Source organism: Brachyhypopomus gauderio, chromosome 15 (assembly GCF_052324685.1).
Source record: "Brachyhypopomus gauderio isolate BG-103 chromosome 15, BGAUD_0.2, whole genome shotgun sequence".
NCBI lineage: Eukaryota > Metazoa > Chordata > Actinopteri > Gymnotiformes > Hypopomidae > Brachyhypopomus > Brachyhypopomus gauderio.
Window position 1 is genome coordinate 4,156,298 of NC_135225.1, and position 14,237 is coordinate 4,170,534.

Genomic DNA, 14,237 nt, shown 5'->3' on the forward strand with positions numbered 1-14,237 from the left:
ATCTAAACCCATAAGCTTGCCCAGAGACCACTGACACCAGAGGGACAGTGACACATGAATTCTTTACATAACTGGAGTGACCCACTAAAATGAAGCATCATGTTGGAGGTCATGACCCTTTGGGCCTTAGGTCATAGGTCACAGATGGCTGTTACACTTGTTTCTGAAGTTAACCTGCAACAAGGTAATGTGAAACTGTGGAGTCCAACCATTAACTAATTTATGCAAATAGCCTAATTAAATTTATAAGTAATAATTAACAGTAGATTGCTTCTGTTTTCTGATTGTCCTTTCTCCTCTTTCCCTCTAAGGTTAATGTCACTTATGTTGAGCTGTTCAGCATCCTGTAATACAGGAGATGGTAAAGCTTTTTAGGGATATTTATTTCATCAGGTGCGAGCGGGAGTTTGGCCTGCTTGTCTCTGACAACCAGAAAGTCATGCATTGCCACACATTTACAGCCTAACACACAAGATGTTTTTGAAGGCTAAACCCATACTTAGAACCAATACTTCTAACGAAGCACAAAATGAGCATAACAGTGTTATGAACAGACTTATCAAATACCAAGGTAAGTGCTCCTGGTTACAGTTTAGTTTTCATTCTCAGAAGAATAAACAAGGCCAGCAGTTGTGTTAATGCTTTATTGAGGAGTCTAGTTCTGAAGTTCATCATTGGCAGGGAGACAAGGTCTGAAGAACATTCTCTCGCACCTTCTCATATCCACAGAATGTGAACCTACAAGAGACCAGAGAGAAGTTCCATCAGTCTGTCACTGCAGTGCCCTTGGTTCTCAAGGGTTCTATGAGTTCGTTGGTGAATAACTTAATGTTTTGAGGTAAATCCTGATGTTACTGCTGTAGTACTGCAAAGTGTTGCTGTTTGGGCTAAACTTGTCTTTACATAATTAATTAGAATAGTAGACCAACATTTGATATAGTCAGCAACACCTCAAAGGTAAAGAGGCAACACCTCAAAACAAACAGACGGAGATGAAAGCTTACACTCTCCGGTCCTTTCCTCTCTCCACGATTATTTTCGTGGCACCAAACTTAGGCAGCAGAGGATTGAGTATTTTGTTATTCCAGATAAACTTCACGTGACTCGGATCACCCACGTCTTTTTCCACGTCTATAAGGAGTTCGTAGGTTTTACCAGGCTTCAGAATACCACTGAAACAGACGAGAAAAAAGTGCCTCTGGTTTTTGTCTCAAAATGATCTCAAAGTTTCAATGAACTCTGTTCCTGGTAATGTTTACACGTTTCTCTTTACACATAACATAATGATTCTTGCTTCTGTAGACATATTAAATGAGGTCATAAAACATTTATTACAGGGTTAATGGTGCACACCTGTGAATCTGATATTGGCGAGTATTTTCTGTTGCACCATATAGTGCCACAAGGAAGTATCCCGTGTTGCTTCGAGAGCCATCAATAGTAATGGTCACTTTATAGCGATAACCTAAGGGAATAACAATAATGACATAAATAGGCTGTCTGAAAGTTTTAAGCGCTTTTCAGGGAATCCAGGCCTATATGAATTACTGGTTACCCCATTGCCCAATGTATTCACAGCAAGGACAAAGCATTAAATCATTGTGGCTTTACAGAATGTGCTCTAATTATAATTCCTGAGCAATGTATTGTATCTTCTGACAGATATCTAGGAAATAAGATAAGATCGACCTTTATTGTCATTGCACAGTGTACAACGAAATGGAGCAGCAATCCCACAACATTAACAACACAGTAGGTGGATGAATGGAGAAGGAGCAGTAGGTCAGTAATGTTGGGTGCTTAGAAAAGCACTGTAAGAATAATTAATATAAATATACATATACATATTGGATACCTACATATACATACTATACCCATGTTTACATATGTGCACATCTACACGTATCTTGTACATACTGTTAAACAGTGCATAGAATATAACCAGCCAGTAATTGGCTGGTATGCCTCTGTATACCTGAACCAAAGGTGCGTGTCTGTGTGTTTGGATGGGACTCACTGCTACATACGTTGGAACGGTCGTGCATCACCGGTGTTCAGGTGGAATTTCATCTTTTCCACTCCGTTGGGCACACGGAAGGTGTCAGCATAGTGACCCATGATTGCACATGCACCGTCAGCACACGGGAAACAATGTCCCTGCGAGCCAAACACTCAGGGATTACTTTTATCAACCATCCTCTTTCAGAATGTCTCACCATCAAGACATCATTTCTCTTTTGAAACCCACTGACCGGTGACATAACCAGAGTATTATGCAGTAAGCACTGTTTTTTCATTCATGTTCAAATATATACTCAGATATTTTATAGACTGAAGAGATATTTTGTCATAGCTGTTGCACACTCTTCATTGCAATACCAACAGAGAGGTTAGTGGTAAAAAATAACTCTCAAGTGCTGTTTTAAAGCATGTCCTCATCTTTCAAGTGCGTAGGGTTTAGGGACTGTTACTTAATAAATCCAGTGATGACAATGATAGCAGTTTACCCTGTTTTATAGTGTGAAAACAAGCAGGTTTACAGCTGTTAGGTAGACGGAGGAATTACACCTTCGTGCATTTATAAGAAGGGAAACCAGTAGATATTGGTGCCTTCTGAGACAGTCACATGAGGTCATGCCCTGTGTCCGCTGCCCTATGTATTTGGGAAACGTCCCAAAGGGGGATAAAGAGTTATTTGTAGGGACAGCTGCGGACACACAGCCGCCGGGGGGGGTGTGGGGGGTTTTTTTTTCGGGGGGGGGGGGGGGGGGGGGGGGCATCCACTGGGGCTTTGCCTAAACCAATCTCAGCAAATCAACTTCTAAAACCATAGAAACTGTTCATAGCCATATCGATGTCATGCGCAACAACAGGTGGTGTCTCTACACCCCCTCTCCGCCGTCCCCTTCTCCAGCCGTACCCACTGATGTCATATTTCAAACAAGGGCACCCCATGTTTCATCCTGCTCCTTATTCAAATACTCTGTTTGTATTGATGCACCCTTCAGGGTTTGTTGGTCTCGGCACGGGGAAGTCCCACTTACAGACTCAAACATGTCGTGGTCGGAGCAGGGGTATCCCATAAAGCCTTGGGGAGTTAGAATGCTGTCGCTGTAGTACTTGTAGGATCTCAAGTGGTTGCAGGCAACAAAGTCACGAGTGCCTAACAAAGAGCGAAACGGAGAGAGAGATGTGCTGAGTGACAGGGAACAACCTCAGAACTGGGAGAAAAGATCAAGAGATCACTGTGATTCCTTTTTCTCCTCACAACATGGCACAAGTAGAAACAAGAAGAGCTAAAGAGCTTCAGTTTTGCAGCTTTGGGTCCTTGTCCTATTCTCTATAGATATAAACCAGAGTAGACTGGACTGTGTCCCTCTAGGCCATCCTTGTATTATGGACCCGATGTCAACAACAGATCCCCCGCATTATTCTCTAGCTGTGGCTGCAGATTTCAGCGGAGTCTGAAACAGCTTCGCAGCCGTCTAAGGCGTTGAAATTCTCCGTTGCTCTGGTTCTGAAAATCTGCAATTACATAAAATGACAAACTGACAAAAACAAAATTCCAGTTCTCTTTCAGCTATAGCTTCGACTGTGGAGAAAATGCACGCAGATATTTTACTTGCTAGTTTAGAGTTCTGCTGAAAAGTGCAAAATGGTCAAGGTTAGGTCAAGATGTTGATTTTCACTCATTCTCTCACCCTCTTTCATTATAATTGGAGTTTTTTATGAGATGATTGATCAGGACTGAGTATCAGGATTATACAATTTTCTCCCACCTTCCCAAATTCCATCTATGTCCACAATTTGTGAAATTAAGTTCTTGTCACAGCCGGGCATGTGCTCTCCTCCGTTTGGGTAAAAGTCCACGTGCCCAACAGCTTGGTACATTCCAAAGCCTGAAACAAAAGGCCATGTTACATCGATATGAGTACAGAACTTTAATTTAAGTAAAATTATTATTCTTATTAAAGAACAACCTTCTGATTCTGCTGCATATGTAGCCAAGGAGGTTTTTTTTTTGGGGGGGGGGGGGGGGGGGGGGGGGTTGTGGATTGTTGAGGAACTGAAGATATGTGTGGCTCAACAGTAAGTAGTAAGTTAATCCTAAATTAAGTTTAGCGAATGAATAATTTTTCAGTTTGACAACCTTGTTGTAAATTAATCTCACCGAGGTAGGGGATCATTGGAAGTGCATCTGTGTGGATCACATCGACAAACTGAGCATCAGAGGGGTCCAGTCGTACTATAGTAGGACAGCCCTGGAAATACGGTTCAGCTGGATCCAGACCTTGAAGAGTGAATCAGACCTGTTAGATGACCTTAAAAACACCTTTCTGATTTCTAACAAGACATAACGGGTCACAAAATATTCTTGTCTACTTTATGCACATTTTCAGATATTGCTGTAATTCTTTCGTGCTGTTTGTGCACCATAACCACCAACGTTCACTAGGTAGCACCTGTGATTCTGCCCAGTCCTGGTGTTCTTTCTCCGGCCTCTGCAGCACAGTGGGCCCCCAGGCTGTGGCCTATAACATGGACGTTTTGAGGCTCCTGCTGAAAATTCTCCTGTAGGTAGAAAATCCTACAAATATCTGTAATACTGAAGTATTTCTGCAGGTATTGTATTGAACGTCATAGCTTTTAAAATCGGTAGGTATATAGCATTTTGTGGATGTATTTATGAACACCACTACTGTATCACAGTCTGTTGCATGATAGTAATTTTTCTATCACAATACAGATAAGTGTGCAGTTTAGAAGGTGAGGGACACGCCCACTTACACACACACACACACACACACACACACAAACACACACCCTAATCACCCACTTATTAGGTCATTCGTTCACGGCGTTCTAGCCCGTGCCTGTTTCAGATACACTCCCTCTTAACTGTTACTTCAGCACTCTGAGTTATAACTGTTGCTATTGAGCTACCGGTGTTATTCAGCAATCTGAGTCTCTATTGTGGTACTGATGTTGTTCAGCAGTCTGAGTTAACACTGCCTTGTCATTGTTTTTATTTTGTGAGCTCGAGTGAGAGTGACAAGAGTGCGAGAACAAAGCTTCTCTAACTGTGCCACCACCGTCACATACAGTATGTAAGTATCTCGAGGTCTTGAACTAATTCTTATTATCACTGTATGTGAAGTGTGAAGAAAATAAAAGAGGATATAAAAGAAGAGGGCTGCATGTTAGATTGTGTGCATTATGTCCCACTGATAATGCCTTCGTTTGTTTTGGTCTGCTGTGTTGTTTAGACTTTGACCTTGTGGTAGTATTGTTGACTGGCTCTGTGAACGTCCACTGTGAGTGCAGGTGTTTCGGCTGGAGTCATGCCAAGTTGTAATATTGGGCTGTAATGCTATTATATTATTATATTATGAAAATATCATACGCTTGTGTGAGGTCTCTGCTCTTTTGTCCAGCCTACCTTAAAGATAGAAATCATATAAGCCACCTGAGCACCGACAACTCGAATATTATTGGCTGCCTGCGTGTAGAGTGTTCGTGCCCCTCTTTTCCAATCCACACAGATACAGTTGATGTCCTCAACCTGCAGCATGAGCTGTGAAACAAACAAAATGAAAGTTTAAAATAATAATCTAAACTGTTGAAACGTTTCAGATTTAAGACATTTCACCTTTACAGAAAGATAGTGAAAACATTTGAAACACTGGAATGTTCAAGAAAGTACTTTTTTGTGTACCTGACACATGTCAAGAAGCCAGTTCTCATCTCCTTTGTCAACGAATCCGTGGATTATAAAACGCGTTTTTCTGGCTGGATTATATGTAGATGCAGCAATAGCATCTTTGTCTGTTCTGATTTCCTGTAAAAATAAAAAAAAGAAGGATTCTAGAAATAAACGACTCTCCATCTCTCCATCTCTTGATTAAAATGTTTTGCTACAGTTTAATATACATTTGCTTAAGGATATCGGGCAGTGTGGCAGAGAGCTGATTTTAAAAATGGGCAAATTGAATCAGTGAACATAAATTGATTTCATGTTCTGGATAAACGCAATTAAACTCTTTACCATTTTGAAGACTTGTGACAGCAGGAACTGTATTATATATATTCTCACGTTTGATCTAGTGTTATCCAAACATAAAATATCAATCTAGATGTAGATATAAACATGACAATTCCAGAAATGGCTATACTAAAATGTCTCTTCTGGAGGTGTGAGTCCTTAACTTCTGTGTGTACATTCCCAGCCCTGGACTGTTGTAGCAGGGCACCGTGTGCTGTCTCGCCCTCACACAACTGCCCCGCTCAGCCAAGCTGAAGCAGTAGACATGCAGGACTGCATACAGGACTCGACAGGCTCACCTCGTAGTCGGTTAGGTCCCGTGTGAAGAGCAGGAAGCGGGTGTTGATATCTTCAGGGCTCCACGGTAAGCGTGAGATGGGTCTCTCAACTGTGCCACTCCACGGTATGTCATTAGAGAAGCAGCCAAGGTTTTCATAACATACAAGCGCACCTGCCAATCATGGAATATGGAGTACTAATAAAGATCGAACAAGAGGCAGCACGTGCACTTCATTTAGACATTTAGATCACCAAGAGGAGGTAAAAGTAACAGGTTAGTGCATGGTATTGACTAAAATATGAACAGAACCTACGTCTGCTTGCTGTGATTCAGAGATAACGATGGTTCTTCAAGTGTCTACCAACAACCAACTAATTTACCAAGACAGGACATCAAATAGGAAACAGTTAACTAAGCATATAGACAGTGGAGAGACATTTGGCATAAGGCAATGAAAATGTAATCATGATTTTTTTTTTACCTTGTGTAGCTGCTAAAAAGCAGCTCAGAAGTCCGCCAATCCAGACCAGCCACATCTGAAAACATCGTAAAACACACTATCCATTAACATACTCGATCATCAAATGCCGTCTTTTCCACAGCTAAACTAACAAAGGTACTTACACTGATGATGACAGCCACCTGAGACATGCAGCTCCGCTCTTTATATACAGTACATGTGGTCATCATAGGGACGGGGTGGACGTGGGAAAATCCCAGGTGAAGACTTGGCAAATACTCTGTGTACCTGCACATACCTCAGGATACTGGATATTCACCTGGGAGGAACGTTGCATTGTACTGCTGAGGCCCAGAACGATCTACTCACGAAAATGAATTTAAAAAGTTATTTGTGTTGTTATTTATGGCCTGAGTTGAAAATGTCTACACTGATTACTGACATTCTTAAAAAGAATCGAAACTTTTCTTCTTATCTCACAATATATTACAGCATATCAAAAGTGCCTAAATTATTACACATTTATATATATAAATGTAATTTATTATTCATTACCAATTATTAAATAGCAGTATATCCACACATCATTGACTTTCCAAAATTAAATAAATTAATTTTCCATTGCTTTTGGAATGCAATGTTTTAATGTTAAGCAGGTCTACATGAGTGCTAATCATATGCTTGGTTGATGATTCACCATAGATTTGTGCCCTCGAGTTGTTTGTTAAAAGATGTGTGCGTCTTCAAATAAATCAAACAAAGGCCACATGCCAGGCAGGTCTACCGAGGTTTTTACTGTTGTAAGTGTATATAGTCTGATCATTCATCAGTTCTGGACAGGATGCTGTGGGAGGCAGTGGAATGCAGTTTTGAACCAGGATATCTATTAAGTTCTCACACTCCACCTCTCCAAAATAGGCTAATTTGCAAAATAAATGGACAGGTTATTACAGGCTTTAGCTAAATAGAACGTGTGTAATTTCTGAGGTCAGATATTTACTTTCCGTCTAACCAATATAATCAGTTTCGAGTGGCATATTTGCTTTGAACCAATCCTGCTGTTCCTAAACAGGACCAATACTGCTGGCTTGTTTGTGTGCAAGAATATACTTAGTTGGCCATCAGGTGGCAGCAAAGAGCTCTGTATAGAGGGATACAAAGCATATTCAATAACTATGCTGGAAAAATGGCTTACAATATCTGCCGACATAAACAATCATTAATTTGTCTAAAGCAGGCAAATTAATGAAAGTACAATTGAGTAAAAAGAAATCACACACATCATATAATGCTGTGATTACTCAGCTCTGGTTCTTAAAGTTCAAGATCATTTGAAAATGTGAGTTCTGGACCACATGCATTAATGTGCCAATTGGTTAATTGAATAGTGTCTGATACACCTGTGCACTGGGTGAGTTATTCCCAGTAGTGTTAAGCCTACATGATGTGCATTCAACTATTTCCCTTGTCTGCTTTATGATCCACAAGGTGTTATTACAAAATGATTTAAGATGTAGCCTATAGGAATTAACATGAATGAATTAATATGCATTTTATGATGTTAATATGTTTGTTTGGTGTTTTTGATTTTGCTGAGGCATTCATTTCTGATCTTATGGAGCCAGTAACACATGAAGCCATCCACAAAATTATTGTAAAGTAAATCAACAGACAGGAAGTGAAAAGGTAAAATGGGTTAAGAGCAAGGAAGCCGTTTTGTCCAGGTGTGAGGAGAACGAATCTGGGGTTTGCCTCCATGTGAGCCAAGCAGTACATCACGTTTGGAGGATGGACCGATTGCAAGCCCTCAAGGGAAGCAGCTTATAATTTAAAGATGGTCAGAGGTCATTTGAGCATGACATAATTCCATAGGAAGATGTGCATATAGATACTATGTACGTATAAATACTGTCTGCAAGAGTTCAAGTAAAAAAACATTTTTTTTAAGTGGTTTGGAATCATCTTTATTTCACAGGCCTGGCACTGCTGACTGTGTTTCTAATCTCAAAATAAGGCATAAGCATACATTTTTTCTTAATTGCCAAAAAAGCTCAAGTTCAACCAATACAACCAGTACAACCAGTGTGTGGGGAGTTTAGTTTTCATGTTTACTATTTTTTTTAAAGCTTTCACACTTTAGAAGTAAAGTTTTTATATTATATGATATTATATATTGAAACTATTACTTTGGCAGTTTGTGCACACATAATGAAACAGTTATATTGAGACACTACTGTGAGTTCCCGTCTGTCTTTGATCCATTTGTCTTGTAATAATTACAGAGAGTCTTCCTGGCACACTTTAATTTATTTAATCCTCATTTAGAGTATAGTATAAAAAGAAATGACATTTTCTTCAGTGTTTTTATTTTCAGTACCAATTATCAAGATTAAGACGGGCTTCAATAACTTTTATCCATTTTCTTATCCAATTTTTTGTATTAATTTTGTCTTAGTTAATCATGGCATGACTTCACTGTAGCATTGATTAAAAAATTTAATTAATATAAGACTTCCAAATATATGTACTTTAGGGCACAGGTACCTCATATGATGCATCATACCTTTTTTTATGTATTGTGTAGAGATTTCTTTTGATATTAAACTTTTGATAAAATGTTTCCATTATTTTGTGATTTCAATCTTGGTGTTAAAAGTCTTATAATAGTTCTCCTATGATAGTAATCCTCAGAAAAAATACTACTAGCATTTAACATTATTGGACATTATCTAAGATTTGTACAATTCATTCTACTGACAGAAGAAAGAATGCTTTGGTGTTGTATTTCTGTGTTTTAGTGTGGCACTGATGAGTGTGTGTGGGGAGAGTCTGTGGGGGAGGGAGAGAGTGTTTGTGGGGGGAGAAAGATTCATTCTGATGTGAAATTTTCTTATCAGTATACAAAATATAAAATATTTGTCATATGATATGATGTGTATATTTGTGATAACATGAGATATATGTAGGATGTAAAATTATCTAAGACATATCTTAGATTCTGTTGATTGTGATTTAAGTGATATTTGTCTCAATAAAGTTGTAGGAAGTCTTCCTTGGATGCCAATCTGTCACGTTGAGGACCCCGGCCCCTCCCTTTTGGGCGTGTGTCAACGTTGTCCACGAGCTTTGTCTGCGTCAGTGGATCTCCGTGGTTAGGGTTATGTCGTGTGATTTATAAGTCTCACCTGTGAGTCGTCTCGTGATCACGTGGGGTTAATGTGGTTTGTCTATTTAATGTGCGCTCGCGCAGTGTCCTGTGCTCGTCGTTGTCACACGTTGCTGTGTTAAATATATGTTCTTCGTGCGCTATATTGCGCAATTCTCTGTTTGAATAAAAAGTGACGTCTGTGAGAACAAGGACTCTGTGTCTCGTCCGTCTGCCGCCGCCCAGCGTCACACAATCAAGCTAACCAAAGACAGTATTTGTGTGCTGTGTCAAACATAGCATGGACAGATTAACCAAAACACCATGAAAGCCCTCTGATATAGGACAACAACAATAATTAGGGTTCACACACACATAGTGTGGGAACCCTATTGTAATTGCTGGTATTTTTTAGGGTTCACACACACATAGTGTGGGAACCCTATTGTAATTGCTGGTATTTTTCTTATTTTTCTTATTCTTTTGCCCATTTTTTGACATAAAATGCATCGTGCAGCCTAGACCGTAATGCCTAGAAAACCCAATCTTGGCAAAAAGGTTCAGTTACCTCCAAGGACCAGATTCCCATACAGGGACCCCAAATTGGCCTGATGGTGGCGCTATAGCAGACCATATTGACTTTTTGTCCATATCTCCTACACCGTAGGTCCTAGAACCAAAATTCCAGTTCCTATGCATTCCTTGACTAAATTCAATAGGACAATTAATATACAACCATTAAGCTCCGCCCACTTAGATTTCGAGTTAATTTGCATAATGTGCAAAATCACACACATCTTTGAGCGCGAACTAGTCCCTGGATTTTTCACATACGTGCACATATGTGGTATCAAAACGTTCAGAAGAGTCTGAACTTTAAAATGTATCCAACAAAAATGCTAATTTCTTCACTACCTAGTCAGTACAAGCCAATCAAATGAGGGGGCGTAAATTCAATAGTAAATTTTGCACATATGGAACTCTAACTTAAGAAAACTTGCATGTAATGAGATGGCACTTCACAGACAGCTTCCGTGTGAGGGTCTGGGGCAGCTCGCAGTGGTTGCCATACCTCACCTGCTAGGGGGCGCTATAACATGCAAAAATTTGCCCCATGCACTCAGATTGGCCGATCCACATGAAACTTGACAGACATCATCTATGGGCCTCTGGAAACCAGGTCCTAAAGCAGACATGCCATACTTCCAAAATGGCTGACGTAATCGGCCAATCAGTGATCGGCACGCGTTTGACAGGCTTACCATTGGTCGATCTGCACGAAACCTCTTGGGTGTGGACAAGTGCACGCCCCCTATGACATAATCCAGCCGGGTGTCGATTGGCCACTGGGGGGCGCTATTGCAAAAAAAGCAAGTGTATCCCCTACATAATTCCACTTGGGAACATGCAATTGGACTCTTTTGATTCCTTGCAGTAGTGCGAACAACTTTCCCATTACATGTCCTATTAAAAAATGCACAGTTTATTTACAGTTAATAATAGTTTGAAATCATCATTTTTCATACTCCTCCTAGGATTTTCATACTATCATGTCAAGCAAAGTCTTATAATACTCTACAGAGTGTGAAATCAAAAAACAATCCAAAGATTTTGAATTTGAGGACACTTATACCTGCTAAATATTTTTTTAATGGACAGCATCGATACATATAATATTCATATTCTTAAAGCTCTTTCATATTTTACCCAATTCTGACCAAAATGCACAAGCCCATTCAGAATCCCATCCTGAACAAATTTGTCAAGTTTCATCTAAATCGGTTATCGTATGGCTCTACAGTGCAGTATTATATACAATGCATAAGAATGCATGTAAAGTCCCTCTGTCACCTTCTCCTTCTCACACGCACGCAAGCTGAAACTCACACTCTCAGTCTCTCTCACACTCTCACCCACATTCCCCCTCCCATCTCTGTGCCCTAAGTAAACATTGCTCTGGCTACCTAGATCTCTCTGTGTCTATTAACCAGGCACACACACATACAGGCACAAGCAGGCCTTCCTATAGCATTCACAATGACACTTCCCTAGCCATACCCACCCATATCTCAGTGACTAACACATGCTCATACAAACTGATATTTGGCTTCTTTTTTGTCTCTCTCTCTCACACAAACACACAGACACACACACCTTTATACCTATATGTATGTATAGTTTCTATGTATACTTATGTATGTATGTATTAGTATATGTTGTCATAGTTTCAGTACATACACTACCACACACACACACACACACACACACACACACACACACACACACTTCTACCTAAATGTATGTATAGTTTGTATGCATATCTGTCCAGTCATAACAGTCATGTCAGTCATTTCAGTCCAGTCATATCAGTCATGTCAGTCCAGTCATGTCAGACATAAGTCATGTCAGTCATATCAGTCATGTCATTACAGTCATGCCAGTCATGCCACTCATTCCAGTTATGTCAGTCATATCAGTCATATTACTTTTGTTCATCATGCCAGTGATGTCATTTCAGTCATATCAGTTATGTCAGTCATGCCAGTCATGTCAGTCATGTAATGCCAGGCTTTGCAGACTACATTCATACTTTGAATACACGGGCAGTCATGTTAGGCGTGCAAGGTGTGCAAGGAGTGAATTAACAAAGCATAGTCTCTGGCACCCTCAATCTCTCTCTGTCTGTAATATACAGGCCCAATCATGTATAGACACAATATAGGCCTTCCTATATTGTTCACATAGATGCAGCCCTAGCCAGATGTGCTATTTCTGTGTCTCCCTTTCTGACACACGCAGATGTCATCACACACTATCTGTAGAGCACACACTGGCCAAACCCAAACAGCTTCTTTTCACTTTTAGGTCTAAAGGACCTTTTGGGCTTCCTTTTGCCTATTGAGGCCAAAATATGCCTATTTGTGTGTGAACCCGCCAATCGCCGCTTGCGGCTATATTCTTATTAGGGGTCCAAGCACTGAAGGTGCTGGAACCCTATTGTAATTGTTCCGATTATTAGGGTTCACACACGTAGTGTGGGAAACCTATTGTTAGGGTTCACACACGTAGTGTGGGAAACCTATTGTTATTGTTAGGTTTTTTCTTCTTTCTTATTATTATTATTATTTTTCTCCGCATAAAACGCATACTGCAGCCTAAACCGTAAGGCCCAGGGAGACCAAACTTGGCAGACTGGTGTAGTCTGTTTGCGGGACCGTGCTTAAGTACAGACACCCAAATTGGCCTGATGGTGGCGCTATAGCGCAGCATTTTGCGTTTGGGTTCATATCTCCCACCCCGTAGGTCGTAGAAACAAAATTCCACTTCAGGTGCATTCCTTGGCTCCAGACAAACAAAAAAGCCTCAAGAACCATTAAGCTCCGCCTACTTAGATTTTTGCTAATTTGCATAATATGCAAAACCTACTTTTTCATACTAGTCCCTGGTTTTTCATCTGATCACCACAATCTTGGTGTCAAAATATTCACAAGAATCTCATTATCAAGGAACATCAACAAAACTGTGACATTGGTATACAGTCTGGTTGTCACATGTCAATCAATAGCTCTGAGGCGTGGCCAAATTGACTTCAGCAGCTATATCTCAGCAATGCTTTGACCTATCTTTATGAAAATTTATCAGTTGTTAGGGCACATGACTCAGAGGTCACAGGTCAAAGCTGGCCACGATTGTCCAATAGGGGGCGCTATAACATGGGGAAATTTGTTTCTCAGAAACCATTAGTCACATCAAGCCCAAACTTTACAGGCATCATCAGGGGCCCAAGTGGTATCAAGGCACACAATGATGACCTCATCACTCAAAAAACATGGCCGCCATGAGCCAATTAATTTTTATTTGAATTAATTGGCCATTTGACAGACTTACCATGGGCCAATCAACATGAAACCTCATCACTGTGCATATCCCAGGACTATGTGTCATACTGTGCAGTGTTGAAACATTTGGCCACTAGGTGGCGCTATTTGTGAAAATCATGCATAACTCCTCCAAATTTTCACTTAGGAACATGCAACTTGTTTCTTTTTATACCTTGCAGTAGACCTGACAACTTTGCAATTACAAGTCCTATTAAAAAATGCATACTTTTGTCACATTCATCAATTGTTTGAAAATAGCTCTTTAAGAACTAGTCCTAGGAATTTGATCCGATGATGGCAAAAATGGCATAGGCATAATCTGTAGACACTGTAGTTAACTAAATATGGAAAAAATGTTGCATTTTTATTTGTCTGATTGGTCAATTTTTCCATTATATCCTTCTGGCCATGCCATAAATGACCTTTAT

The 14,237-nt window shown here is 40.1% G+C and overlaps 1 protein-coding gene across 1 annotated transcript; it reads right to left on the reverse strand.

Moving 5' to 3' along the window:
* Window positions 1-600: 600 nt before the first annotated feature.
* LOC143477032 (pancreatic triacylglycerol lipase-like) lies at window positions 601-7,033 on the reverse strand. Its single transcript, XM_076975488.1, has 13 exons — window positions 6,948-7,033; window positions 6,805-6,859; window positions 6,343-6,494; window positions 5,717-5,839; window positions 5,441-5,575; window positions 4,464-4,572; window positions 4,172-4,291; window positions 3,780-3,899; window positions 3,045-3,163; window positions 2,028-2,157; window positions 1,354-1,465; window positions 1,005-1,172; window positions 601-738 (listed from the first exon to the last, which is right to left on the reverse strand). The coding sequence occupies exons 1-13, from the start codon at window positions 7,011-7,013 to the stop codon at window positions 672-674; spliced, it is 1,476 nt and encodes a 491-aa protein (XP_076831603.1). The 5' UTR covers window positions 7,014-7,033; the 3' UTR covers window positions 601-671.
* Window positions 7,034-14,237: the final 7,204 nt, after the last annotated feature.

What these genes read in the sequence shown, in the direction of transcription:
- LOC143477032 (XM_076975488.1), bottom strand. Translation starts at nt 7,013, where the DNA reads ATGATGACCACATGTACTGTATATAAAGAGCGGAGCTGCATGTCTCAG. An exon ending in AGGTGGCTGTCATCATCAGT is followed by an intron (nt 6,860 to 6,947) that starts GTAAGTACCTTT and finishes CGATGTTTTCAG; the next exon opens with ATGTGGCTGGTCTGGATTGG. An exon ending in ACCACGACATGTTTGAGTCT is followed by an intron (nt 2,158 to 3,044) that starts GTAAGTGGGACT and finishes TTTGGCTCGCAG; the next exon opens with GGACATTGTTTCCCGTGTGC.